Source organism: Prunus dulcis, chromosome 1 (genome assembly GCF_902201215.1).
Source record: "Prunus dulcis chromosome 1, ALMONDv2, whole genome shotgun sequence".
Lineage (NCBI taxonomy): Eukaryota > Viridiplantae > Streptophyta > Magnoliopsida > Rosales > Rosaceae > Prunus > Prunus dulcis.
The window spans coordinates 39164458-39192095 of NC_047650.1; the positions used below are offsets into that span (position 1 = coordinate 39164458).

A 27638-nucleotide genomic window follows, 5' to 3' on the forward strand; every position below is an offset into this window, starting at 1 on the left:
GGCTTGTTTTACCTAATCAACATGACGTGGCACTAGATTTGCACCTAAGACAATCTCCTTCTCCACACCTCTCTGCACTGCAAAGCCCACAAGAATCCAAACACAACTTTTTGCTGCACTAATCTCTCTACCAATCTACCTTTTGCATTCTATTAATTTTTCCATTCATCAACAACTTCATACTGTTAAGTTCACTTAACTTATTAGCTTAGCAGTTACTACGAGCTTAAAATAAAAATAACTATATTTTTTTAGTACAAGCGATAGTTTAAACTACATGCAAAAAGAAGATTTTTCACACACACACTGTGCCATGGGGGTTTGAACTTGAGGACCACTAATATGCAAGACAAGGTTCTTTTTCTCTGGACTAGAGCCATTGGCAATAACAATTTCTATTTAAAGGCACTTCGTATGTGTAGAAGCTAAAAAATCCATAGCCTTAGTAAGTCTGATGAAAAAAACGGAGCCTAATAAGAAAAATCTGATAACCCAAGGGCACTGGTAAAGAACCACAGCATAGTAGGCTTCAAAACAACATTTCATGGCCCCAGGCTTCCAGCCAAAACATTTTTATCAATATCCACATAACTGGTCAAAGCAAAAGCATTTTTTTCTAAATTAGGCAACAAATTTTGTTTGAACATGGAATACAAAAACATTTTTGGAGTTTGATCAACATCAACTATACTATGTATGTAGTAAGCTTGGCACCAATCTCATTTGTGGCGTCTTGCTACAATTTGGGAGCATAAAACAAAGACCACTCTTTTTACCATTTGGGTTATTGAATATTGGCAAGCAAAATTGACCCAGACATTTTTTTTTTTTTTTTCAGTAAATGTGATTGGGGAGGGGAGTTTACACACAAATATTCATTGGGGTGACTGGGGATTTCGACCTTCTGCCCACATGAGTGGAGGTGGAAGAGCTCACTCGCCAGACATGTTATACCATCCATCCAATTAGCAAACACACATATAGAAATTTCAGTTCATAGAAAATGTTCACAAACTGAGATAATTCACCCAAAAAAAGAAAACTACAAAAGCATCCTTTAGCAACACAAATTCTGTATATATAACCCTTCGATTAACCCCCAAATATCCAATACCAGACAAAGAACAAACCTACATGTCTCTCATTCTCATATATCCCATTTACAAAACAAAGAAAACCTAATTTAAACCGGCCGTGAACCATTTTCCGCCCACCCACCGGTGATTGAATAAGCCCCTCAACCCAGAATGTACAAAGTTCTTGTCTTTTTTATAAAATAAATATATTTAAAAAACCCCTAAACCCTAAAACGACAGCGTTTAGAGCTCGACTTACCCGAAGAAACGCTTAGAAACCTCTCCATCTAGGGCTTGGAACAGGCACTGTCGGCGAGAGCGGAAGCTGAGGAAACCCTAATTGATTTGGGGACATCAAAGGGTACGGTGACCGCGGCGAATTCAAGCACCCAAACGGAAGCGGTGACGGAGGCAGAGTGAACTGCGGCTGTGACGCTATCGCCGTCGCCGGCGGTTGTTGCTGACTCGCCGAGGAAAGCATCCCCTGCTGCGGGGGCGCAGCCTGCTGATTCTGCTGCGGCGTCTGATTGGTCCAGCGCGGCGACACGAGCGGGGCCAGCGGCGAGAATCCCGAGAAAGCCTGGTTTTTGTTCGCATCGACGGCTGAGATTGAGTTGTGGAGGTACCGCATGTAGGCGGAGACGGGGGACTCGGCCGCCGCGTGTACGGTTGGGAAAGGAGGGAGAGGCGAGAGTGGGGTTGTGGACCGTCCAATGGAGTTGAAGTGAGCGGCGGCGGAACCCATGGGTGGAATGATGGAGTTGTTGATGGCGTTGGGGTTGGTGGGCGGGGCGGCGCATTCTAGCGAGGGAGGGGGGCGGTTGCTAACGTGAGCGAGGGGGGGAGGGCGGATGCGCTGGAGCCGGGAGCTAATTTGGGGCTTGGGCGGGTGGACCGACGGCGGCTGCGGGTTGGAGAAGCGGTCGTGGTGGGCGGGGGAGCCGGTGAGCTTCTGAACGACGTCGCGGAAGTCATTTTTGTTGATGTTGTACACCGGAGGCTGATGTTGCTGTTGCTGTTGTTGCTGTTGAGGTTGTGGAGGAAGAGGAACAGGAGGAGGAGGAGGAGGTGTTGGATTTTCAAAGTTGGGTTTTTTAAGGAAGGTGGTGTTGTTGTTTGAGGTTGTGGGTTTTGAGATCTTGTGAGAAAGCTTGTTGAGGTGTTTGAGGTAGCTGTCTCTGGTGGAGCTGCTGCTGCCACCACCGCTGCTGGTAGTAGCAGAAGTCAGAGCAGAGTCAGAGGTTGAAGATGGACAGCTTTTATCCATAACAAACAACACCACAAAATCACATACAAACAGACAGACAGACAGACAGACTCTCTCTCACTCTCTCTTCTCTGTGAGAGATCTGAAATATCTCCCGGTAGATTGAATGGGTTTGAGTTGTTGTCTGAGTGTTTTTTCTGTGTGTGGTGGGAAATGGGGAAATGGGAGATAATCTTCTTCCTCTGGTAGTCGGCGAGTAGGGACAAGACTGGACCATGTATATTTATATTTTATAAAATTTTAAAATATGAAATTAAATTTATTTTCTTTTTTGGAGGTTAAATTTAGAAACTTTAAAAAATAAAAGATATGATAGGGTCCCAAATCCAGAACACAAAAGAACCGATGTGTCTTTGTCTCTTTGGTCTCTTTTTCTTCACTTAAAAGAAGAGAAGGGACATGACCCGTAATACAAGCCACGCATCTCTCCTCTCTCTTTCTAATCTCTCACTAATCTTTTACTTGATCTCTGTCGAATCGCACCTTTCCTATATCTCACTCTCACTGTAACAAATTTTCATTCTAAATAAAATCTTGTTACTGTAAGTGTTATGCATGTAGGTTAAGAGCATTCATTCTTACGAACGAGATCGTCGTTCGATGTCTTATTTCTCTAATGTGTCACTCTATTTCTTACGGTGTTCGTGAATCAAATTTCACGGTCAAAAATTCAGAATCTCATACCTAAAACCAGATTAGGAAGGGTTTAAATGCTATTATTATCATTAACATGTACAAGATAATCCCTTTTTTGGACGCAGCGGTTTGATTAGGGGAACCAACAAACAACACCTGCAGGTTGTTTGGTAAAGATTTAACTACATGGCTCTATTTCCATGTTGATATTTATATGAATTTAGTCCTGTTGGGTATTTTCCAACTCAAATAATAATGTTGGCTCTTCTGGAATTGGAACTTTCTCATCTGGTCAAAATTGCCGTTACACTAACCTTAATAAGTTTGGTCTCTCATCCTCATCCTTTCTTAACTTCCCTAGAAAAAACAAAGGCTGAAAAAGCAGCACAACCTCTGCTGTGTTCTCACTAGCCCACGTCCCAAAATCTTAGCCCACCACCCTATCAATCTGCCTGAAAATTCCCATTTTCTCTGTCTGGGGATAAACAGATAGCAAACCTCCTTAAAATACGTGTAATCAAATACATAAAGACATTGGTTGTTGTTGGTTGCAGAATTTTACACCTCATTGCCTTCTATAAAGTTGAGGAATTTGATCATTCATAGAGGATTTGTATAACTCCTGGTCTTTTGCATGCATGGAGGCTTGTTGGGTTTGTTTTATGATTTGAAGTAACTATTTTTAAACATGTTCTTCGTGTGCAAGTAGCTAAGAACTATTGTGGTCAAACAAAATCTAAAGCTCTTTACTTGGTAAGGGTGTTCTTGCCCGTTACCACTTTTTCAATCATGCAATTTGTACGGTAAAAGAGTAAAAGGTTGTACCAATCATTAATGAAATGGGGGGCACTTGATCATTGATCTCTCGCAATCCTTGTCTTTTTCCTTCGTTTCGTTTTTCCCTTGTTTTTTCATTACAATGTGCTTAGATTTCTATATGTACACTAACCGTCAATAGTTAACAATCACTCACGTATCCAAATACTTTAAAAGTCGACAATTGATCATTGTTCATACGCATGCAGAACTATTCTAATTTCATATAATACTCAAAGTCTCAAGGATCTTTTTATAGCTCCATTGCCCTTTGAGCTTTAACTAAAATCAAGCTTTATCTCCAATTAGAGCTTGAGTCAATAGGGAGGAGGAGAGAACCAACATCTAATCATATGTGTAGACAATATGAATCTCCTTATCAAAAGATGTCACTTTGTCCATACAAAATAAAAATAAAATTAAAAAGTTGTGTAATTTTTTGCATATTTAATTTCAATTATACCTTTGTAGCTGGCAAAGTTCTAAGATGGAACCTTAATCAAAAGACTGATTCCTCTTCTCTTATTTATTTATTAAATTTTATTTTCTTATTTTCTAGTTTTTGTTAATCGAATGTGTCATTTGTGTTAGTGTGACTAGTGGTCTAAGTTTGGTACGGAGGTGACTCCTTTAGTTAGAAAGTCATTTTCTAATTTACCACACATCTCAACATATCCTAGGAAGTTTGTTTGAAATTGTATTCGAATTGTAGGCTGTGTTACTCTGTATACATTACTAGTCAATCATTAGTTACATCACATGTTTAATTCATCGTATTAGATGACTCGACAACAACTTGACATTTATTAATCATATTATGTATGAGTTAGCATACAAATAATACTTATCAATTAATTCTTAATCTAGTAATATCACTCTTTATAATGTTTGAAGATATTTAAGTTCGAATCCCTCTCCCATTTAGGGGTGGAGCCCCACTTCAACTTGAAGTGGCCGTGACTCTCCCACACTCCAACATTTGATGTAAAATATATATTAAACTTATGTAAATTGGTGGGAAAATATTGGAAAACCTATATTGTTTGCCCCCCACCCCCAAGTAATAAACAAGTGTTGTTGGCTCCCCAAATGATAGATTTACATTTTTGGTCCCGAAGAAATGGAAGCTAGTTCCTCCACTGCATCCCTTGATAAAAAACCGCAGATAGGACGACAAAATAAATTCCGTGACCAACTGTTGTGTATGAGCCCAACCTAATTTGATTTTATTTTTGGGTCCATAGCCCATCCCAAGTTAGTAGAGCATCAACAATTGAAAGCCCAAACGGGCCAGCCCCAAGCACTAACTACAAAAGCCGACAGGTACCTGACTCCAATCATCAACTTATTATCAGTATCATTGTTTACTTTTACCACCGCAGTAACTCAGTTAAAATTCTCAGCTTCTAGACGGTAGACCTAACCATCCACACATTTCTCTCCCTCTCTCTGTCTCTGCGCTTGGCGGCCTAGGATAAAACGCGAGAGCAGCTGAGGTAGATCGCATTCCATCAATGGCGGAGGCGCAAGGCGACAAAACCCAAACCCTAGCTGAGGTAACATTCCGATCATCTTCTTCATGTATCGAAATGTTACAATTTCGTTGATGGCAGTGGTCACCGATTGAGTTCGATCTAGAATCTAGATGCTGTCACAAATACTTTTTTTTAAGTGAAAAAAGTTTTGAAATTCTGCATCCAATTATGGATCTAGTTTCGGGTTTAATAAGCTGTCAGTGAATTCTATCTATTGAGTATACTATTTATTTGTTTTTAATTTCTGCGTTCTTGTTCGAGTTTGTCATTTTAGGATGATTAGTTGTGCCGAAAAAAGTTTTTTTTAAAATATGTATTTTTAAAAAATAAAGTTTAAAAAATAAAGTATCATTTCTTGTTGATTTAATTTAAAGTTATGCAGAATTACTTGAAAAATTGATCAAAGGTCGCGGGCTGCGTTGTTGGCACATAGTTGCTGTTTCGAACTCGACTGGATGTTCTTATGGACAAATGTTATGCTTTGATTACCTGTCTATGATATGCATTTCAATTTATTTTGAATATGTTACGTTGTAAAATCCTTTAACAAGTCAATTGTTTTAGTAGGATATTTTTTAGGCCAGTCAATCAATTAGGCAAGACACACTGGACTATTAAATAAGTAAACAGTTTATGTGGGTATCCTGGATGGAAAAACATCACCTTGAACGACATGCTCCTAACTGAGTGTGATGTGGCTGAGAGTGCTCACCCCCCTTCCCCTTTCCCAGACACGCCACCTACCGAGTTGTATTAAGCTTAAAAATTAATCCACAACCTAGTTGTTAATGCCAAAAATTATTGCATCCTGCTGGTTGCTGTGCCCTGTGGCTGTTTTCTGGAGAATGATAGAACGATTCCACTCACTACATGCTTGATTATATGCGCTCTTTAGTTAGTCCTTTCTTTTAATGACATAAGATAATAATGGTTAAAGTGTTTTCCCGCATACTTTTACATACAGCAATACTCATTGGAGAAACCAGATGTGGCTACCAAACCTGTTGAAGTAAAAGTGGTTGAGAATCCAGTGACTGAAGTTGTCCCTGAGAAAGCTGAGGAAACACCTGCTGCTGCAGAAGAAAGCACAGAAGTTACACCAGCTGGCGAAGAAAGCAATGAAGCCAGTCCTGCTGCTGCTGGCATAGAAGCTACTGAAACCAATCCTGCCACTGAAGCTGCTGCTGAAGAAAGCAAGGATAGTACTGAAAACTCAGGTGATAAAGAAGCAGCTGAAGAGACACCTGCAATTAAGGTTAATCTGCCTATAAAATTATCAATAATTTCTTTTTGTTCTCTACCTTAGTGCATACTGTGTTATATCTTTTTATCTTTATTTGCTTGATCTATTCACTAACATTCTATTTTTGTGTCCAGATTGAGACGGCACCAGCGGATTTCCGTTTCCCAACAACAAATCAGACAAGGCATTGCTTTACCCGATATGTAGAGTATCATCGGTAAGTATACAGTGTCCCACCCACCCCCGAACACTCCCATCTGTTCTTTGAGCGCCCTTTACTTTATCACTTACATCCTATCTTGGTGCTGAGGTTTTTGACAACGTCTTCACTGTTCTGTTCCAACTATTTTCAGGTGCGTAGCTGCTAAGGGGGAAGATGCTCCAGAGTGTGACAAATTTGCAAAGTTTTACCGTTCTCTTTGCCCTGGTGAATGGGTATGTACTTTCAGTATTTTTGTAGGTCCTAGAAACTGTAATGTTTGTCATTTCTATTTAAAGTATGGCCTTCTGCATCCTCAACATGTTGAATCATATTGTGTTCTAAGTTTAGTTTTATCAAGTCCTCTTCTATTGAAGAAGTTTAGATTTTTAATTGAAGTTGTGGCAAATTGGGAAGAGGGGAAAACTGGTATAGCTTATTCCCTCTCTATATGAGGCATGGCTTTTGACAAGTAGGTGTGGGACTTAGGATCTGAACAAAAAATGGTTGACAAGGGCACTATCAATTGATACCATGTGTAAAAATGAGGAGTTCTGCACAACTTAATAACATTTTACAGGACTAATTTTTTGCTGATCTTATGTTGAATTTAATGTTTTATTCTTGTTGATCTCTGCATTTTTAAATTTCACATCAACCAATATCTTTAGCCATTCTATTGGTACTTCATTAGCATTGGTACTTTTCTAAATGCATTTTATAGTAGAAACAGAACCTCATTAATAAATAGTTTTCTAAATTGGATCACTTGCTATTTTCTGAATATTTGAGCATGGTTAGAGCTTTAATCCTATTCTGAGATTAGCAAAATATGAACTCTATGAAAATAAGTGTTCCTATTATTTTGATAGTTTATTTCAACTTTTTCTGCCCTTGTGTACAAAAGATGTCGAGCAAAATCTTAAAAAAGTTTCTGTTGAGATGTTTTCTATGCTAGGACGATTGCAGAATTTTTGTAGGGCTTTTCATTAAGACGTATTATACAATTACCCTTCTAGAGCCTATTTAGAGAGAAAAACCCAAAACTAGCCACTTGTCATTTTCTAATTGGTTCTTAGAAAATTTTAACACACTAAGAACCAATTAAAAAAGGACAAGTGGCTAGTTTTGGGTTTTTCTCTTCAAATAGGCTCTACATGGGTATTTGTATAATATGTCATGCAAAAATGAGTTTTTTACTAAAAACCTAAATTTTTTACTACTCTTTTCTTTCTTATTTAAGTTTTTGCTACTGGGAGAGAATATCACTGTATATGTTGTGATTGTTTGTGAATGTTGTTAGAAAAACATACAAAGGGTTCTTATATTTTTTTAAAAACATTTGAAGGCGAGAGTGATTTGTAAGTTGTGTGTCTTCCCGCACTTTCATTTCCGTGTGGGGGATTTGAACATAATCCTTTATGCGTATCTGCTTACTTGCTATAAATGTAATGTTGTATTTCGTTCAATAGTGGTTTTCTAGTTGGCTGCTTAGCTGTCTGTCCTGTATCCTTTATAAGTTAACGGTGTTCCTGTTGTACTATTTGTGTGTTCCAGATTGAGAGATGGAATGAGCAGAGGGAGAACGGAACCTTTCCAGGTCCTCTGTAGACGGTGTCTGCGTAAAAACCAAGATTTGGTTTGCTTTCAATTATTATATCCAAGTTTTTCTCCTATAGATGAGTTTCTACATTGGGAGTTGAACTCTCAGGGAATGCCCTATTTAAAACCATGAATTAATAAGAAATTTTGGCACGTCTCAGAATACAGCAAAACTGTAGCTCATGAAATGAAGTTATTGCTGTTCAGTGTTCATCAATGAAATTTTTTATTTTTTTTTCTCTTATCTTATGGTAAATTTTTGCACCAGATGTTGTACAACAGTGTAGTTGGGGTTTTCTGATAATAAAGAAGCATTGCCTTGGTGGATGATTTCTTTCTTTTTAACTGTCTGAATAATTCCAAGTTAGATTAACATGTGACATGAGGATGTTGGTAGGTAAGGTGGGTTTTATGTATACGTTTTGAACAGCATAAACAGCAATTAATGATGGTGCTATGGCCATTGCATTGCCCAAGAATGCTGTGGCGTGGTTGTGCAGGTTAAGGGTGTCAGTCAGGCACCCACGACCTTGGCATCATGGTATCTACAACCTCGCCCCCACCCCCCACGACAGCATGGTACCACTCCTTAGGGCGGGACGGTTCTAGCATAAGGTGGATCGAAAAGACAAGGTGGTTGGTGTTAGGCAGATGAACAAACTAAATTTAGGTCTGGCCAACAATAATTTCCCAGAAAAATGGCAGGACCCCAACCATATAATTCACAAGCCACATACTGCTATAGACTGCTTATGCTAAGAAAATAATTTTAAACAGCTAATGCGAACCCTAGATGTCATTGCAAGTGCAACAACATAGAGGTTGTAACTTCGCCTCCAAAGAGAATTCAAGAAATGAACCAAACCATCACATGCCAAGTAATATGAAAAATAAACTGCATTCATCAGGTAGATAGAACTCAGAAGAGGTTCAACACAAATACAAATGTGACCAATGTAGACAAATGTTGTACTCGTTAAAGATTACAAATTAACCAAACTATAGAAACCCTAAAATCAAAACCATTCCAGCCCTATAATCATGAACTCATGACCAATTCAATCAAATCAAAGCTTTGCCCACCAAGCCCCCTTTACATATTGTAGCTTCTAATTCTTCCTTAAGCCCTCTCGCCTCGAATTCTCCTGGCAAGTTGGATGTCCTTGGGCATGATAGTAACGCGCTTGGCATGAATGGCACAGAGGTTTGTGTCCTCAAACAACCCAACAAGGTATGCCTCGGCTGCCTCCTGCAGGGCCAAAACAGCATGGCTCTGGAAACGCAAATCGGTTTTGAAGTCCTGGGCAATTTCACGAACCAGCCTCTGGAATGGAAGCTTCCTGATCAGCAGCTCTGTGCTCTTCTGGTACTTGCGGATTTCACTGCGTCATATTCACAAACACATCACGATCAAAATTCAGCAACAAAACATTATGCTTTTACGAAATACCCAAAATCAGAATTACAGCACAAGGACGACTTAGTAACAAAATTCTTATTTCCAAAGAAACCCAGAATCAAAATTTAACAACTTTGTAGGCAGAGCCAAAGGGTAGGTTTTTGAATACGTACCGGAGGGCAACAGTTCCAGGGCGGTATCTGTGAGGCTTCTTCACGCCTCCGGTGGTTGGGGCTGATTTGCGAGCAGCCTGGAAAAAAACCCAAATCAGAATTAACAAATTATTAAGATACAAAACTGATAAGGGGAAAAAACTAGGGTTTGTAGGGGTTATTTACGAACCTTGGTGGCAAGTTGCTTCCTTGGAGCCTTGCCTCCGGTGGACTTGCGAGCAGTCTGCTTCGTACGGGCCATCTGTAACCACAATTGAATCCCAAAAATCACCACAATTCGATTCTATAAAACCCCAATTTGAAACAAAATCTAGGAATCCTAGTTTCCTAATTATAGAAGCAACCAAAAATGAATTGTATCAAAGAAGAAAAGAACATTAATAAAATTACAAAAAAGGAAAAGAAAGATTACCTTTTGGATTTCTTAGATTCGAAGAGTCGAAGACGAATTTTTGGGTTTTGGGAAAGAGAGGAAATTGGACTTTCAGAAAACAAAAATATCAGAACTTTGGGTACGAATTGGAGGTTCTACTGTTTTTGCGTTATATATAGTGCTGGTTCAACAACTCAACGTGACGGCGGAGTCGCGGGCGGCCACGTTTCACATTTACTGTGTTTGTCCCGCTGCCTAATCGGACGGTTATTATGTTCGCCTCTTGTGTTTTTTTCCGACCCTTAATCGACGGTTAAGATGTTACCTTTTGTCTGTGCCACGGATTGTAAAACTATAATAGTCGCTTCCTATTGGTCCAAACCAGTACACTCACTCACCCGAGATTAACAAATTATTCCTACCATATAAAATTTAGTGAATGTGTTTAATTTCATTAGCCAATTTAATCTGTCACATTAAAGGAAAAAACTCAAATTATGAGCAATAGTGAATTTGTATCGTATTTTGGTTATTGAATTCGCAAAATGGTGGTTGTAGCTACCCCTCTATACATAAGTCAACCTATTACTCTATATAAAAAGAAGGCTGTCCACTTAGCCGTCTTTAACCTCACACACAAAAAGTAAATAAGGAATCCACAAACCCAAAAAAAAAAAAAAAAACCAACAAAAATAATAGAACAAAAGCCTCCAACCATCTTACCCAAAAAGAAAAACAAGCCTCCAACCAAGAAGCAAGCCAAACCAAACAAAAAAAATGCCTAAAAGCACGAGAGAACCAAAGAATAAGTGACTCTTCCTCTCCAAAATTGTATCAATATATCTTTAGTGGGTTCTTCAATCTTAGTAAGTTTCTCTCTTTATTTTTATTTAATTTTCAATTTTAATTGTTATTGTTAAGTTTTTATGATTTAGGATTTTTTTGTTAAATTTTGAGTCCACTAAGCGCGTGATAGGAAATTATTTTTTAAAAATTGTAAGTAGCACTATGCGTGATGGGAAAAAAGTCTCCTGCACTAGCGGCATGGATGCCAGTTGCTTTAAGGAAAAAAATTAGGCCACCCCTAGTAAAATTCCTGGATCTATCCTTGTCCTCAACCCCACTTATGTTAAGCATCATTGATCCTTACGTTACATTTTCTCTCAAAATTATGGGCAAAATTATGGCCGGTCCATTAATTAAAATAGACTTATTATCACAAAACGTCCCTAAGGTTTACGAACCTATCAGATTGCATCCTTAATGTTTTTTTGTGTCATTCGTGGTCCTCAAGGTTAGTATGTGTCATCACAAATGGTCACTGCCGTTAGGCTCCGTCAAAACTCCGTTAGTTTGTTGACGTGACATACATTTATATCACAAAACATCATTGAGGTTCATGCACCTATCACAAATTGTCCCTGCGATTTTTTTTTAATTTTTTCATTTAAAATTCATAAAATTTAAAACCAAAATGTTATGAATTTTAAATTATTTAAAAATATATATTATATTTTAAATACATGTGACACTATATTATTGTAGATGTGGGCTCCATATATATGCCACATCAACAAAGTAACGGAGTTTTTTTTTAATAATTTAAAATTCATAAAATTTAAAAATGAAAAAACTAAGAATTTAGGGTTCATAAATGGTCCTCAAGATTAAAATCCTTATATACATGGTTTTTTCATTTATAAATAATTTATAAAAGAAAATCAAATTTTTATGAATTTTAAATAATAAAAAATAAAAAATTTCACAGGGACCATTTTGTGATAGGTGTGTGAACTTCATGGATGTTTTCTGATAAATATATGCCACGTCAGCAAACTAACAGAGTTTTTTACGGAATCTAACGGCATGGACCATTTGTGATTGCATATATTAATCTTGAGGACCACGAGTGACAAAAAAAATATTAAGAATGCAATATGATAGTTTGATAAGATTTAGGGACGTTTTGTGATAATAAACCATTAAAATATAAGGCCTTTTATGTTCAACACTTACCTCATTTTGAACAAAAATTAAAATAAAAAGTTTAAAACTAGGTGTTAAGTTTGTTAATTTATGTAAAAGAGGCTCACTATAGAATTTCTCTTATATGAAAAGTAAAGAAATTGGCCCAATTTATTTTAAAATAAAGCCCAAAAAACATTAGTCACACATAAAATAAAATAAAAGTTTTTTTTTTTTTTTTTGGTTACTATAACTATTGGGTTAAAAGGTTTTATAGGAGGCCTCACTTTTTACGGGCCCTGTGTCGTCGTCCAGCCCGCACGCCCTATGGGCCGGGCAAAATAATATTTTCAAGTTCCTTCTGCTAGGAAAAACACTAGCTGTCCTAATCTCCACGCTCCCCCACCCCAACCACAACCATCGACCACCCCTTCTCCGACATATGTTCAATCACCCACCTCCTCCACCAATTCGATCCACCCATTCTCAAGCAACATAGCCAACCCACCCATCCTCAAGCAACAAATCTGATCTAAACCTCCACCATGTAAACCACCTCGAAGCCACATCGCAACACCCCAAATCTACCCAAAATTGATCTCCCCACCCAATCACCCCCAATACAACGCACACACCCAATGCACATACACAACACCCACCCAACCCCAACCCCTCTCCCCAACACACCACCTCCCCTACCCTCCCCTATTTGTCTATCTAATATTGGTTAGGAAATAATTTCTCTCTCTCTATGGTGAGATTATTCTTTGCTTGTGGTGATGTGAATGGTGGGTTTAGGTACATGGTGGTAGTGGGAGTGATGAAGCTAGTGTAAGTGATGGGGGTTGTGCTTGAAATGACCATTTTGTCCCTAAATTTAACAGAAAATGTAACAAATTTGACAAGACTAACAATATCATTGTTTTAAATTTACAATTATATTATTTTCTTTTATTTATTTTTTGTATTTATAAGTTAGTATTAGGCTATGCACTCGTAGGATTATGTTTGACATTATATATGTGATCCTCTAGTAAATCGCATAAATATTTTTTTACGAGCTTTCAAATTGAACACTAAAACGCAAAATGTTAGAGTTTGGGAGGTCTATAAATATATGACTCATATTTTCCAAGCATATAAATATATATGTGTGGGAACAAATAATTGCACGCTAATGATAGGGCGCCACAGTAAAAGGGACGCGAAAATCAGAAGCACATCCTATCGCTCATTAATGAGGAGCTAAGTAATGTAATCGTCTAGAGTTGGCAGAGGTTCATTCCTATGCCAGAATTGGTAGGAGGGTGGTTCCTAATCACTGTAGCATAATTGATCAAGGAGAATATGCCCACCTATTTTAGACAAATATCTCACACGTTCTAAATCAAACAACTAATTAACTAGACGTGTAAAATTACAGGTCATAACTCTCTTAATTAATGCCAATATACATCTTGTCACGACAATAAACCAACCACTAATGTGTCATATAAAAATCCAACTTCCACCACAAGAAGGAGGTAACGTTCCATTGACCCAAAAAACCCTACTTTTTATTGTCTTGGAACTAACTTAGGCTAGAAAAACTCTTTGACTCACACCACATCAATGGATACAAGAATAGGATTCATGATTTTTTTTCTCTATTAAATTATTCCCCACAATATGAATGTCTAACAAATAATTTTGTGTTTCAGTCAGATTGTGACCTAAACACACGGCAACACATAAATTTTGGGGGATTTAAGAAAGTTGGGTCATATGTTATTGAGATATTTAGTCAAATACTCATTCTTAGCACTAAAACTATAAATAAACCATACACTATTTAATTTCTATAAACATACCCCAAAAAAATCCAAAAAATAATAGCTGGCCCTATTGAATTTAATTTTAATTATTAAATTACTTTGATACCCCATTGAGTGTTTTGGGCTGTTTTATGAGGTTTTTGGGTTGGGTTTGTTTTAAGAAATCAATGGCAATTTTGTAATTTAAAAGAAGTTAAAAGCCTTATTGTTATGTTGTAAATGAGTTTTGGGTGTGTTTCTAAAGTCCATTTCATATAGGATTTTTTTATAATTTAGGCTCCAATATTGAGTATTATAGTGAATCTCCCTATGTTATTTTGTAAAATATTAAGGTTGAAGATAAATTAGTTATTTTGACCAACAAAAAAAAAAAAAAAAAAAAAAAAAAATTAGTTAATTAAAAAAAAAAAAACCCGTTCCTTTTTCCTCTCCAAGCACTCCTTTTGTGTCACCCACTGAAGCAGGTTCGCCGACTCTGTAGCTAAACAATGGGTTTGGGCGGGACAACCTTACAAACCCTGAAGCTCGCTACAATTCCTACACCTTCTTCATCTTCTTTGCGTTCCGTCTTTAAACCATTATCCCAGAGCTTCCTCTACCGCCATAGCCGTAGACGACCTGCACTTCAGCTCTTCTTCGTCAGAGGTCTTTCAGCCCCGGCCGTACAAGCCACTGCCACCGCAACACCAAAAACAACCAGCCCAGATGAAAATGGTTCTCTCATTTCACAACTTAGTTGTATTTTGAATAAATTAGAATTTTCTTATTTTTATTTTTAGTTGATATTTTGTTTTGGGGCGATGTAGGTATGAAACAGCAATGGAAAGCAGCGATAGACTTCAAGTGGATAAGGGACAACAAGGACGCCGTTGCTGCCAACATAAAGAAGAGGAATTCCAATGCCAATTTGGAACATGTGCTTGAGCTCTACCACAAAATGCTGAATCTTCAAAAGGTCAATTTTTTTAACTTCAGTGATTGATTTGCTGAATCTTCATAAGTTTTGCAGACATTTTGAATTTTGATTAAAAATTTATAGCTTTGTTGCTTTAATCCCATGATGGGTTTATTTTATGTTGCGCAATTGGCTTTAGAGTTAGTAGATATGGTATTGGTAGTTTGAACTTGGACTTCATACGTGTTTTAGAAAAGTAGTGTTTTGTTTCTCAATTTTATATAGCTAATTTTTACTCCCAGAAAGCAGGAAGTTGAACAGCTTCGCGGGGAAAGGAATGTGGTGGCAAACAAGATGAAAGGGAAGTTGGAGTCATCCGAGCGTCAAAGACTTATAGAGGAAGGTATCATTGGAACATTCATTGTGCCCTTCTTTTGTTTATTGATCTGTTGGTCTGCTTCTTGATTGATTTTAGATTTGAGTTAATCTTTCATCTTTTGCATGCAGGAAAGAATCTCAAGGAAGGGCTACTTTCTTTGGAAGAAGACCTGCTTAAACTTACTGATGAGCTTCAGCAAGAAGCACAATGTATACCAAATATGACTCATCCAGATGTCCCGATTGGTGGGGAGGATTTTTCAACCATAAGAAAGATGGTCTCTCTCTGTCTCTGTCTCTCTCTCTCACACACACAGAGCCACACACACACACTCAAGAGGGAGGCTTTGTAGTCCAGGTTCATTCTGCATTCTTCCTCATTTTCTATGCTCTTTTGTAGGTAGGCACCCCACATGAGTTTAGCTTTCCTGTCAAGGATCATCTTCAACTTGGAAAGGAACTAGATCTCTTTGATTTTGATGCTGCGTCGGAGGTACTCGTTTTGTCTCATATAATGTATTGAAGTGCCTCGAGCTGTATGGTAAATGAAGCAAAGCATGCCATTTTATTTATAAACTTAGCATTTAAATAGGACTTTGTAAAGAGTTAAAGTTATATTTTTGGGAATCTTGCTGGGATAAACTGGAAGTTTCATAAATCCTCTAGGTCCTCCTTATATCAAACTAAGCCTTATTCCAAGGTTTAAATGGATATTGGATCCACTTTACATGGGATTGGGTTCTTTTCTATGCAACTAAGTTTTTGCTAATTTCTACAGGTCAGTGGCTCAAAGTTCTACTATCTAAAAAATGAAGCAGTGATGCTAGAGATGGGCCTTATTAACTGGACGCTCTTGGAAGTGATGAAGAGGGGCTTCACACCTTTAACAACCCCAGAAATTGTGAGATCCTCCATTGTTGAAAAATGTGGTTTCCAACCCCGAGGAGCAAATACCCAGGTTAGTTCATACATTCCTTTCTCACTCTGCTTGAAATAAAATGCTGTCTTATCTCTTGCTAAATATAAACAGGTCTATTCTATCGAGGATAGTGATCAATGCCTCATTGGGACTGCAGAGATTCCTGTTGGGGGAATTCATATGGATTCTATTATTGCTGCATCGTTGTTACCTTTGAAATATGTGGCAGTTTCCCATTGCTTCCGTACTGAGGCAGGCGCTGCTGGTACAGCATCAAGGTAAATTATGAGCACACTATATTTCTTTTGTTGTCAGTGACCTCACATTTTCTTTGCAGTTTATATGAACTTCAATAACTTTCTTAATCTATTTTACTATTTTAAATTATTAATAAAATACAACAGATATATATATATTTTTTCCCGATAAGAACACACTTTTAAAGTAAACAAAAGAGATTACAAAAAGCATGACAAGTAGTTAAAGGCAACAGCTTATGAATACATAAGCCCAAATTGTTCTAAAGGACATCTACCCTTTGGCAATTTATATCCCTGTAACAGTCCAAATAGGCCAACATCAGTAATATGATCATGCTTTAGTTCTCCATTCTACCCCACCCGAAGGTGGTTGCCCTTATATTACCCAATGAACATCAAAAGCATGTGCGGTGTTATATGCCTTGAACTTTCACAACATTTTATTCATGCTCGATTGTGATAGGGACCCACTGGTTGGCTCTCTTTTAATCAATGTTTCTTATCTATTAACAAGAATTTAGGAAAGGAATATATGAATGCTTGAATCGATTTCAATCTAACTGTGGGTAGATTTGGTTTGTAAGTGACCGATTTGAAATTGAAAAAAAAATGTCTTCGGCATTGCTATCTGAAGTTCAAAATATGTCATGGTCTATTGTTTTTGGCATTTTAGTTGTACTCTGTTTTTGTGGACAAGTGAAAGTATTGTTATCAATTGTATTAATTTTCTAAACAAACAAGTGGTTCAAAGTTGATTTTTGTTACAACTTCTGCTTTAGCAGTATCTCCATATTGTGGAAGGTTGTTTACTAGTTCCACTTAACTGATGTGTTTTAACCACCTTTTAAAGATTGATCTACCTACTTTGCTTTTGTCTTCAGCACAGGTTATACCCAATGAGGTTTTTGTTTCTCATAGACTTGTGTGCATGCAGAGCATATTCTATGAGACATTTGGACTTTGTCCATCATACAATAAGTTGGTTTTATTCTGTCCAGGGGTCTGTACCGAGTCCACCAATTCAGCAAGGTGGAGATGTTTATATTATGCCGACCAGAGGAGAGTGATTTCTACCATGAAGAGCTCATAAGAATTGAAGAAGACCTATTCTCATCACTAGGATTACATTATAAGTGAGTACTTCTACACAACCTTCTGATTGTCCATATGATTTGGCTTTTTTATGTTATTGGTAATGTCGAGTTTCTTTACAGAACTTTGGACATGGCATCTGGGGATTTAGGTGCACCTGCTTATCGTAAATTTGATATTGAGGCTTGGATGCCTGGTTTAGCGAGATTTGGTGAGGTATTGCAATGATTTCTCTATATCACTCTCCCTAAAAGAAAAAAGGAAGAAAACTTGCATCTTGGTTTCATAGGCTATAAAATATGCTTGTTTTTTGAGATGCAAAAGATATATAGGGTCATTGTTCAGTAAGGTCTTCTGAAATCTTCTGATCCTACATGAATGGTGGACAGATATCAAGCGCATCAAACTGTACAGACTATCAAAGCCGTCGTCTTGGGATCAGGTTTCGTTCTTCAGAACCAGCACTAACAAATCCTAAGAAGGGTAAAAGCAACCTTGCTCCACCACAATTTGTTCACACATTAAATGCAACAGCCTGTGCAGTGCCACGAATGATCGTATGCATACTTGAGAATAACCAGCAAGAAGATGGTTCTGTCATTATCCCTGAGCCATTGAGGCCCTTTATGGGTGGACTTGAGTTTATACATCCTAAACCTAGATAGGATGATGTGATTATTGTTATCTTTTTTGTTGAAGGAATTGTTGTGGGATCATTCTTTTGGTTACAAGATCTTTCATAAGAGGGAGGGGAGAGCATAAGAAGGACAGCAAATGTGTTGGTCATTCAGTTTCTTTGGAATCTTTTGCACCAAAATGAGGCGCACATTATATAGTGTTTTGAGTTCTCGTCATCGGTTGCAGTGAATCACACTATCTATGGAATCCAATTTTTTGTAGTTGTTAGGATTCAAACCAGCCCAGCATGGTTGAAGTTTTAAAGCAGTAGAGTCTTGGCTTTTGGGAAGTTCCAATATAACAGCAATCCAACAGAGGGAGTTCCATATTAAGTGCAGTTGTTCATCAATCATATGAATCTTTCTCTCTTCAACTAACACCACATTGGTTGTGAAAATGTGACATTACACAGTTTAAAAGAGAGAAGTAAAAGGAAAACAAAAATGGAAAAGAGAGATGGTTTCCTTAACCCAACAACTAAAACACCAATAATAAGCTGAGCGGCTAGAAGATTCACATTGTTAAATTTTGGGGTGGAAAATGGCATTGGTCTGAAACTGCTGGTAAATGTGGGACATACAATATTGTACTGAAACTGCGGGCATTGGCAGTAGGTACCACAATAACCTCTTTAACCTCACTCTTGTTAATTTTTTCCATTTTCATAACATTTTAGCTATCCGTGCGTCAAACAAACCAGTCTCTATAAGATTGTTGCAAGAATCGAAGGTTGACTAGCTGGAGCTGGAACTGCTCTAGTGAGTATTGTGATCTCTCTACAATTTGAGTTTGCTGAAATCTACTTTTTTGACTGGATAAGTATACGCCTCATAATTGATTTGTTGTCCCAAACTACTCAGTTTTGTGAAAGTAGTGATCAGATCAACCTGAAAGAGAATTTTAAACCAACAGTGAGATCTAAAATGTTAACAAAACCATGCAGACATATTTCCAGATTGCACTGACCTCATAATCTGTTTCGGATACTGTTTCTCGGCTACGTTGATATTTCTGAACCCATGGAAAAACTTCAGGATCAGCACCTAATAAAGTTTCTGTGGCTATCTGATCAGGACCCAAGAATGCAGACAGAACAGCTAGCTGGCAAAACAATAATATGCTAGAATCAATAATCATTAATAATGACCCCAAAAGTAGTGACAGAAGAAGTTCCATTGCTACAAGAACTGCCATTCTTCTTCATCTAAAGTTCACAAGTTCAACCAGAGTGATTTTCTTGCGCTGCAAGTCTGTTTGTTTTTAAGGTTCATGGTTGAACTTGGTGAAGAAGAACGATCCTAACATGCAATTGCAGCTGTATAAGTAAATTAAAAAAACCAAAAAAACCTGGCGGGGTCCCAAGCCAAGGGCAGAGAACTTGTCCTTCAATTCCTGCACACTTGCTTTGTCCCACTGGGGAACCCTTCCCTCTGGATCTGGCTCCTGGGTATCGCTCCGTCCAAAATTCCTTTCAAACAAGCCCCACTGTTGGCACAAGAATGGTTGTATGCATTACATGCCTTAACCCATAATTTCCTATAGTGAAGAAAATTAATGCAGCTAATTATATGTATGGACCTCTAATAAGCTTTATAAACAAGTATTCCTACATCAAATAAATTCCCCATGCCAGCTGAGCTTTACTCAGGTGGTAAGGTTGCGATGAGGATGGTCCTAGATTCAAATCTTGCTAAGCAAAAAGTGGGGAGAAAGAAACTTGCACATTTTCAAGTTTATACAACCAATCACTTCAAATATAAACACCAGTTCATTTGAAAATGCATCAATGCAGTAAGAAGAATTAATATGTCGACACAGTTTAAGAATCAACTCTTCCAAACCTTTAACCCATGATTTAACTGGCATGAAAAAAACTAGTTTTATATAGTAGAGCCTAATTTCATTACAAATTCACTGACGGAATCACAGAACTTGGCTAACTCATAAACAAAACTGGAACCCTGTTTGTTTTAGAATCTGATCCTGGAAAAGGGAAAATAAAATAGAAGACATCCTATGTCTCTGAGGACCATCAGGTTGATCTACTGACAAAGACAACTGTGAGGGTTAGTTCTCAACTGAACTTTCATGTGAGAATCATTCTCAAACACCATTTTAATAATCAGCTGTTTCAGGCTGAAATCACACAAAGAGTACCATGTAGTATTGATACTAAAATAAATTCATCTAATAATTAATTCAATATATCAAGAACTTAAAACACTGACCATATAAATTATAAATCAACAGTTTCAATAACGACCTAATGGTATTCGGAGTATCTGTAAACAAGACAAATGGAGAACAAACCTGACCATTTGAACCATATGCAGTGTATAATAAATTTCCCTTCTCTTCATTCCCTCCACATTTGCGAATTGCAGCAGCAAGAAAGGTTTGCTTTGTGGCACTTTGTGCTGTATAGAATGAAGGAAACTGAATTATAGACCATGGTACCATTTTATCAAACAACCCCCATATGTCATTCAATGCCATGTCAACGATGCATGTTTCAAATATTGTGATATTGTACAACCTGCTAATTGGATCAGATCAGCATAGGAAATGGGTCCACCCTTGGAATACGAATCAATTTCCTTCTTTGCTTCTTCTATGAAATTCAAAGCAGCAGTGAGCCCCTTGTTTTCAGGTCTGCTTATCTCTGAGCTTTATGCAAGAAAAAGTGGAGAAGAAAGTGCAGGTAGCTTTTGTACAAGGTTAAAAACCAAATTGCACAGAGAAAAGAAAGGATAGAGCAAGAAGAAACTGAAACTGCAATGCAACGATTTCATGCAAAGTTCACGTTTTTAGTCCTTTTCCCATTCAGTTGTAACACTTTAACAATATCAGAACTCGTGCCTGGTAGATCAAGAAGCTAGTAAAATGAAAAATCATAAGAGTAAACATCCTAAAATATCATCCAGTTGCTTTGGGAAAAGCATCCTTCTTATGATCCATTCTGTTGTAACACTTTAACAATATCAGAACTCGTGCCTGGTAGATCAAGAAGCTAGTAAAATGAAAAATCATAAGAGTAAACATCCTAAAATATCATCCAGTTGCTTTGGGAAAAGCATCCTTCTTATGATTATAAACAGAGAGTTGTCTTCACTATAAATTGCATAAAGAAAGTTAAAGAGAGTAAAAATGAAGGCCCACTCCAGTTTGAATATAAGATTACAGGAGGAAAAGGTTACACTTCAATGAAAAAATCATATTAAAGAAAATCCTGTGCATAATGTTTACCTGAATCTGATAGATCCATTTGGTCCCCCAGATTTTGAAGCCTAAAACATTGATCAGAAATAGGTAAGTATTTTGTATTCCTCCCTCAGTAATATTTAACCAAACAAAGAAATATTATGGTATTCAAAGGGCAAAGTTTTTTGTCTGACCTTATCATAAGTGATAGCATCATTCAGTGCCAGAGTTAGTAAGGATGGGATAATGTCTCGATTTGCCTGAAACGAACAGGAGATCGGAGAAAATATCTCATGAAGTTGAAGAATGATGAATCTAAACTATGAATGGGGTCTAAATACAGCATGACTATCACTAATATTTACCTTTATAGCTTGATAAAGGGTGTCCTTGATACTTGCTGTTTAGAAGGGAATACGCATCTGGATCAGCATATTGTAGATGATTCAAGTCTAGCATTGGAAACAAGCATTCAAAAAACTTACAAAGAAATTCAGAACGCTGTCTGCGTTGTATCAGATCAGCAGCCTCAGCCACTTCAACAAATGTTCCTGAGCTTCTTATCAATTCCTAAGAAGATATTACAACTGGCAGAAACTCATCATCAATTCACTCTAATTTATGGAATTCTACATTTATTAAGTTGAGCTGCATTTTAATGATAAATATGGATATCGTTGCTCATAATGAAAATTGGGTCTCTGCCAGAGCTTAATGAAGTAGATACATTATTTTCACAAATAATAAAGAGAAGAAAGCTCTCACCATGCCAATGGTGGCACCAACACATTTGAGAATGTCCCTCCTATGAAACCTAACCTCATTAGCAGTATCAACTTCAATTTTATTACAACGAATTGTAACCTGAAATTCGATATCACAAAACCTACAATCACTACTCATATAAGCAAATGTCAAACAACTGGGTTCAAATGAAAACAATACAAACGAAGAGCACTTTTCTGTCATTTAAGAGCAACCCATTTATCAAAAGACGTGTAGAGAAACAAGTACGTACCATAGGCAAAAAGAAAACTTACAGAGACAGTTGGGTATCTGGAGCCAGAGGTAGCAGCAATGTTGAGAGGGACAGGAACAAGTGGAAGCAAGGAAGGGACAGTTGATAGGAAGGAGACTGCCATTGCCTCCTTGTCTTTGAGAAAACTTGAGAACCTGTCTAGTCTATAGTTTCCACTTAAAAGAGTCAAGGCTGTTCTTCAAGCGTGGAGACTAGGAAGAGGATATTAATGTGGGCCACTGTCGTGGATGTAGTTTACGTGTGGCATATGATATTGTGTTATCCTATCTTTAATGCCTGACTGGGATCTAGATATTCGTACCCGACAAAACCAACCCAAGTCGACTAACAACGATGTGGAAGATTATGGGTTTTGTAATTTGCTTTAGAAATCCTGCCAGACAGACGTTCGCGGTAAGGGGTAAAAATGTCATTTTAATTTTTCGTCTATTATCTCAGCTCATCGGTGGGAAAAACTTACTTGTCATTGGTGTATACATCCTTTATCTTTCTCATAACGTGACTTAGAACATAATCAGAGATATAGAGCCCAAATGCGAACGCTTGATACCTAGGTTGGTCAGTTCCTTTTCAAATTTATCATTTAGAGTTTTAAACAGAAATAACAATCAATGCTTTCACTTTTATTGCATCGAATGTCTATGAATACATGAAGACTGCTTGTTACTTTGTAAACAAACAATAATCCATTTTAGTATCCCCAATGAATCATTCTATCTAATTATAGAAACTTTGCAAAGCACACAATAAGGATGCCTTGGTTATAAAAGGAAGACCCTCTCCGGCAATTCATTCCCCGACCTGCATTCTCTTGCATTTTGCCCTTCAACACCGTGATATATACAAAGACTTCGCGTTGCTACGCGTACAATGGCAACACCAACTTATAAAGTTACAATAAATTGCAAAGAATGATAGTGTCACCACCCTACCAGCACAGGAATCTTTGTCAAGTGGAATCATTTGCAACATCTGAGAGGATTAAAGAGTTGTTTGCACTGGAAATTCTTTCCTACACAAACAATCTGGTAAAGGGTTCTCATAAAAGGGTTCTTCTGAACGTAACTTTTCCTTGCCCTTAAGTCCTGCAACGGGACCTTTTCTCTTCCGGGGTGAGCCTTGCCTGTGTAACCACCATCACAACAGTTACGACAAATTGGAATTTACCCATCATGCAATAAATTTGAGAAAAATTAACATTTATGAATGTTTTACAATTCACAATAACCAGAAATGATATTGGTTGGGCTAAAATGATTCTCATGGAACTTCAAAGCTTTTGGTGAGATAACATACCGTTTCCTATGTATTTCAATAACTCTATCTGAAAAGTTTTTGCCTTCCTCCAGAGTTCCCTGCTCAAGTTTGTCAAACAGACCAACAAGAGCTTTTCTGATGAACAGAGAGAAGCATAGAAACAGATTCAGAATGCGTCATTTATAGCCATAGGATGGTTGTGGTAGTTCAAATTTACATATATTCGGAAAAGAAGTTGCCTTGCCTGTCAGGAGATATTGTTTTCTTGTGTCCAAGAAAGCGACGGTGGCCTTCAACTGCCCTCGCCATGTTTCCAGTGTATGAAGGTATAAATACACCACTTTCAACTGAAACAATGTAGTCAAGCGCAGCCATTTGAGATGCATGATTGGTAAAAGGTTCAAGCTCCTCAACGGATGCCAATGTTTCCTGAAAGTGAAGACCAATATTGGACAAACCAGCATTACAAAATAATCCACATGTTTAGATTTTAAACACCCCCACCCATCTCCAGAAACGACACACATGCAAAATGATTTACAAAATAACAGTGGAATTTTTTATTAACCTCCACCCATCTTCATTCAAATGAATTAGAGATACATAGATGGTTGATTTGGACGTCCATGAGTTATACCAATCTATGCTGACACTGTACTCATTCTCCCACCCTCCCTCACCACTTGGGCTAGCACAAAGGGCTTCACCTGATCTTTTTTATTGAATGACATTTCCCTTCCTCCACTAAAAATAATAAAATCCAAATGAATTAAAAATACAGCAGCAGAAGAAAGACACCATTCACTTTCTTCATCTGGAACCCAATAGCACAGATCCATCACAGTCAACAAAAGTTAGTTAAGGAGATTAATTGATCCCATCGGTTTACAGTACTCATAATGTAATGTCCGGACATTCCTTGTTACAGCAGTCCTACTTTTCCATCGATAATCTTCGTAAATTTGAATGTCACCTTCACTTCAAGTCCAACCACAGGCATTCCAAAAGTTTTATCATATTCCATTTGGAGCACAGTTATTTAGAAAAATGTAAATGATCAAGCATAAGAATCAATTATACCTTGCTCTTCAGTATTGGATAATGAGATCGTAGATCAGCCATATGAGAATCACCCCCATATATCTTTCCAGCAGCAATGTATATAGGTGTGCTTGATGGGTACCCAAGAGCGCTGAGAAAAATTCCAACCTCCTTTGGAGTTAAGGGGCAAAACCCTCTGGATCTTTGTTCTATGGGATTAATTTCTTTATCTCTCCAGTATCGGGTGTTCTCTCTGCATGTTCCAAATAAAACGTCAGGCATGACAAAAGCCAGAGGACTATCCATAAAATGAAAGAAGTTCTTGCCACATACGCATTTCATACCGAATGATCCTTAGTTCATCAGCTTCAGCTGAAGATAAATCCTGTGTGCATCCACTAAAGGCAAGCATGTCCTTCTCGAATCGTAAATGCAGAGCAATATAAGAACCAAAGGACCTCATCCGATTGACTAACAACTACAACATTAATCAAACAGATTTTTTTTATAAAGGTTATGGAATAAGAAAAAAAAGGGTTACATAGGCAGTGCAGAAACCAAACAAACATTTAGATCTGAGTTTTACTTTTCCCATTGCTTCAATTTGAGGTGCAAAACGTAGAGCTTCATAACAAGCACGACAGCGAAGCCTCTGTATATCTAGAGGTAGGTTGTTATTTGCCAAGCGAGAATCAGATTTGGAAGCTCGAATAACCTTAAGAAAAGAATAATGTGTTTAACAAGATGATTTACTAATTAAAAAAGAATTTAGAAAAGATCACATAAACCAGAGTGACCAGAAACCGCACCTCATATTCTTCCCAGAGCCTAGCTATCTCATCTTGGTAATAGTTCATACCAGACCAGCTTCTAAAAAGTTTAACCGCTCTGGGGCCAGTAGCCAGTTCCTTAGGAAGCTTTTTTATAATTTTTATATCATTAGCCAGAGCATTGATAAAATGATCTTCGTCGAAAACATTTGAGAAGTTGCTGCATAAACAAATGAACCATATCCTTGCAACAATGACGTAACAGCTAAGAAATGAAAGAAAGAACTACTCAAACAGTAAACCAAAACCACAGTGCTACCTAGAGTCTTTCCAAAATGACCGTTGATCAAGTTCTGGGATTACAAGAGTGGCATTTAATATGCGGGCTACAGCTACCATGTCACATATCTGCAATTCAAGGACAACATATTTTAGCTCCATGCAACAGTAAGATGATTATATTTATCAAATAATGGACAATTAATGATAAAATTTTCATATACATAGTCAAACCAAACATTATATTGCTTGTGTATCTACAATTATGAAACACAACAATCAGCTATGCAGATAGATAAATTAGAGTAATGTTGTTGGCACAACCAGCACAGAGAATTAGAGCACCCACGGTGTCAGGGGTTCGAACAGAAAATATACAATGTTGTGATGAATCTACATATATTTTTATATCAAGAGAGTGTGTTTACAGACCCCAGCACGCATCTGGTTGAGCCCACCATTTGTATGCACCAGAAGGTAACCCCGTGACTCTGTAGGAGCTGAATAAACAACAGTAAAATGTAAATTAGGAACACCAAAGATATGCCATAGCTACACAATAAAACTCTATCAGTAACTTACATGTATAACTGGGACTTGGTTCTACACATGGCACAAAATTGAGACCTGGTGGAGGCTTCCATAGCTTTTTAGTTTCCAAAATCCCACTTGAATCGTCCAACTGTCGAGTATAAGGGAGTGAAAACATGAAAGATACATAACTTTTTCACATTAACAAACGTACCTAAATCTATAAGGCTCAGACCTATGTCCTAACTCCTAACTAAAAGGATATAGCGCTTCTTTTATCTCTTTTTTTCCTTTCCTCCAAACAAAAACAGCTCGACCAAATGTATCTGTATTTCCTTTTCAAAAAAAATAAATCTGTATTTGATATATTCAAATTTCTTCTTTACCTTTGTTATTTGTCACACTTATCAGCAATCATATAAGTATCAGTCGAATCAATGATATTGATATGCACACCTAATCTCAAAAGCTATTCGCAAGTTGAGTCAAAGATCCAGAAATACATACATACTGAAAAATCTACAGCCTTCATATAACTAACAAACCCAACAGTAATATATAGAAGAACAAAGAATGGTGATGATCAAAATCTAAATCCCGCTGATTGTGGAAAAGGTAAAAACCAACTTTTAAAAATATTAAATTTTCATGATTTTGAAAGATTTTGTTTTTGCCTTCTGTGCACAAGAGAAAAAGAAAGAGAAAACAGAGAGGTGTTGGGTTGGGGGATCACCGTGGGGAGCTTGACGGGGTCAGAGAAGTTGGGGACCTTCGAGAAAGAGAAAAGAGCCAATAGCGCTATTGAGCATATGGCGCACGTTAGCACCTTCCTCACTGCCGCCAAAGTTCTCCAGCTCTTCTTCTGCATCTGGGGATCTAAAGCTCAGTCATTCATTCAGAGCCATCACCCACAAATCAAAATGAAGAGAATGCGAGTAAAGATTGCGTCTTTCGGTTGTGGGCTTTCGTGGGTTTGTCCGCTGAGCTGAAGCGGTTCAGCTGAACACGCCCGTTTTATGTTTGGGTTTTTAATGTTTTGCTCTGTGCTTTCTGGGTTTTTGCCGCGTTGCTTGTTAGTTTGGTCTGTTTATTAGCAATGGCCACCGGCGGAGAGATAGTATTGGCATAAATAAATAAAATTCGATTCAAGAATGCTAGAGACCTCACATGTATCAACCATTAAAAATCAATTACACGTGT

The 27638-nt window shown here is 37.6% G+C and overlaps 6 protein-coding genes across 8 annotated transcripts; 2 read left to right on the forward strand and 4 right to left on the reverse strand.

Annotated features, from left to right (window-relative positions):
* Positions 1-965: 965 nt before the first annotated feature.
* Positions 966-2532, reverse strand: LOC117616829 (VQ motif-containing protein 9). Its single transcript, XM_034346257.1, has one exon. The coding sequence runs from the start codon at positions 2341-2343 to the stop codon at positions 1348-1350; it is 996 nt and encodes a 331-aa protein (XP_034202148.1). The 5' UTR covers positions 2344-2532; the 3' UTR covers positions 966-1347.
* A 2677-nt stretch (positions 2533-5209) lies between these two features.
* LOC117615552 (cytochrome c oxidase subunit 6b-1) lies at positions 5210-8704 on the forward strand. The gene is made up of 5 exons (XM_034344653.1): positions 5210-5351; positions 6295-6585; positions 6708-6790; positions 6927-7008; positions 8330-8704. Exons 1-5 carry the CDS (start codon positions 5310-5312, stop codon positions 8381-8383), a joined length of 552 nt encoding a protein of 183 aa, XP_034200544.1. The 5' UTR covers positions 5210-5309; the 3' UTR covers positions 8384-8704.
* Positions 8705-9253: 549 nt separating this feature from the next.
* On the reverse strand, positions 9254-10545 carry LOC117616350 (histone H3.3). Its single transcript, XM_034345643.1, has 4 exons — positions 10359-10545; positions 10116-10187; positions 9947-10023; positions 9254-9756 (listed from the first exon to the last, which is right to left on the reverse strand). The coding sequence occupies exons 2-4, from the start codon at positions 10185-10187 to the stop codon at positions 9495-9497; spliced, it is 411 nt and encodes a 136-aa protein (XP_034201534.1). The 5' UTR covers positions 10359-10545; the 3' UTR covers positions 9254-9494.
* A 3988-nt stretch (positions 10546-14533) lies between these two features.
* Positions 14534-18496, forward strand: LOC117624595 (serine--tRNA ligase, chloroplastic/mitochondrial). 2 transcript variants are annotated; one of them, XM_034355939.1, is made up of 10 exons: positions 14534-14812; positions 14905-15053; positions 15303-15396; positions 15501-15649; positions 15772-15864; positions 16150-16329; positions 16402-16568; positions 17549-17683; positions 17765-17858; positions 18032-18496. In XM_034355939.1, exons 1-10 carry the CDS (start codon positions 14587-14589, stop codon positions 18305-18307), a joined length of 1563 nt encoding a protein of 520 aa, XP_034211830.1. In that variant the 5' UTR covers positions 14534-14586; the 3' UTR covers positions 18308-18496. The 2 variants fall into 2 exon arrangements, with proteins under 2 accessions (XP_034211830.1, XP_034211840.1); XM_034355949.1 differs by lacking the exon at positions 14534-14812 and having other exon boundaries at positions 14946-15053; positions 15296-15396.
* Positions 18497-18618: 122 nt separating this feature from the next.
* Positions 18619-22852, reverse strand: LOC117624608 (thylakoid lumenal 29 kDa protein, chloroplastic). 2 transcript variants are annotated; one of them, XM_034355962.1, is made up of 11 exons: positions 22562-22852; positions 22287-22385; positions 22007-22091; positions 21887-21921; positions 21716-21781; positions 21567-21607; positions 20857-20987; positions 20631-20737; positions 19668-19805; positions 19287-19421; positions 18619-19207 (listed from the first exon to the last, which is right to left on the reverse strand). In XM_034355962.1, the coding sequence occupies exons 1-11, from the start codon at positions 22661-22663 to the stop codon at positions 19097-19099; spliced, it is 1050 nt and encodes a 349-aa protein (XP_034211853.1). In that variant the 5' UTR covers positions 22664-22852; the 3' UTR covers positions 18619-19096. The 2 variants fall into 2 exon arrangements, with proteins under 2 accessions (XP_034211853.1, XP_034211861.1); XM_034355970.1 differs by lacking the exon at positions 19668-19805 and having other exon boundaries at positions 22562-22748.
* A 310-nt stretch (positions 22853-23162) lies between these two features.
* On the reverse strand, positions 23163-27588 carry LOC117622972 (O-fucosyltransferase 7-like). The gene is made up of 11 exons (XM_034353794.1): positions 27172-27588; positions 26490-26589; positions 26340-26407; positions 25948-26036; positions 25668-25848; positions 25445-25573; positions 25203-25336; positions 24898-25111; positions 24062-24246; positions 23857-23952; positions 23163-23683 (listed from the first exon to the last, which is right to left on the reverse strand). Exons 1-11 carry the CDS (start codon positions 27304-27306, stop codon positions 23542-23544), a joined length of 1473 nt encoding a protein of 490 aa, XP_034209685.1. The 5' UTR covers positions 27307-27588; the 3' UTR covers positions 23163-23541.
* Positions 27589-27638: the final 50 nt, after the last annotated feature.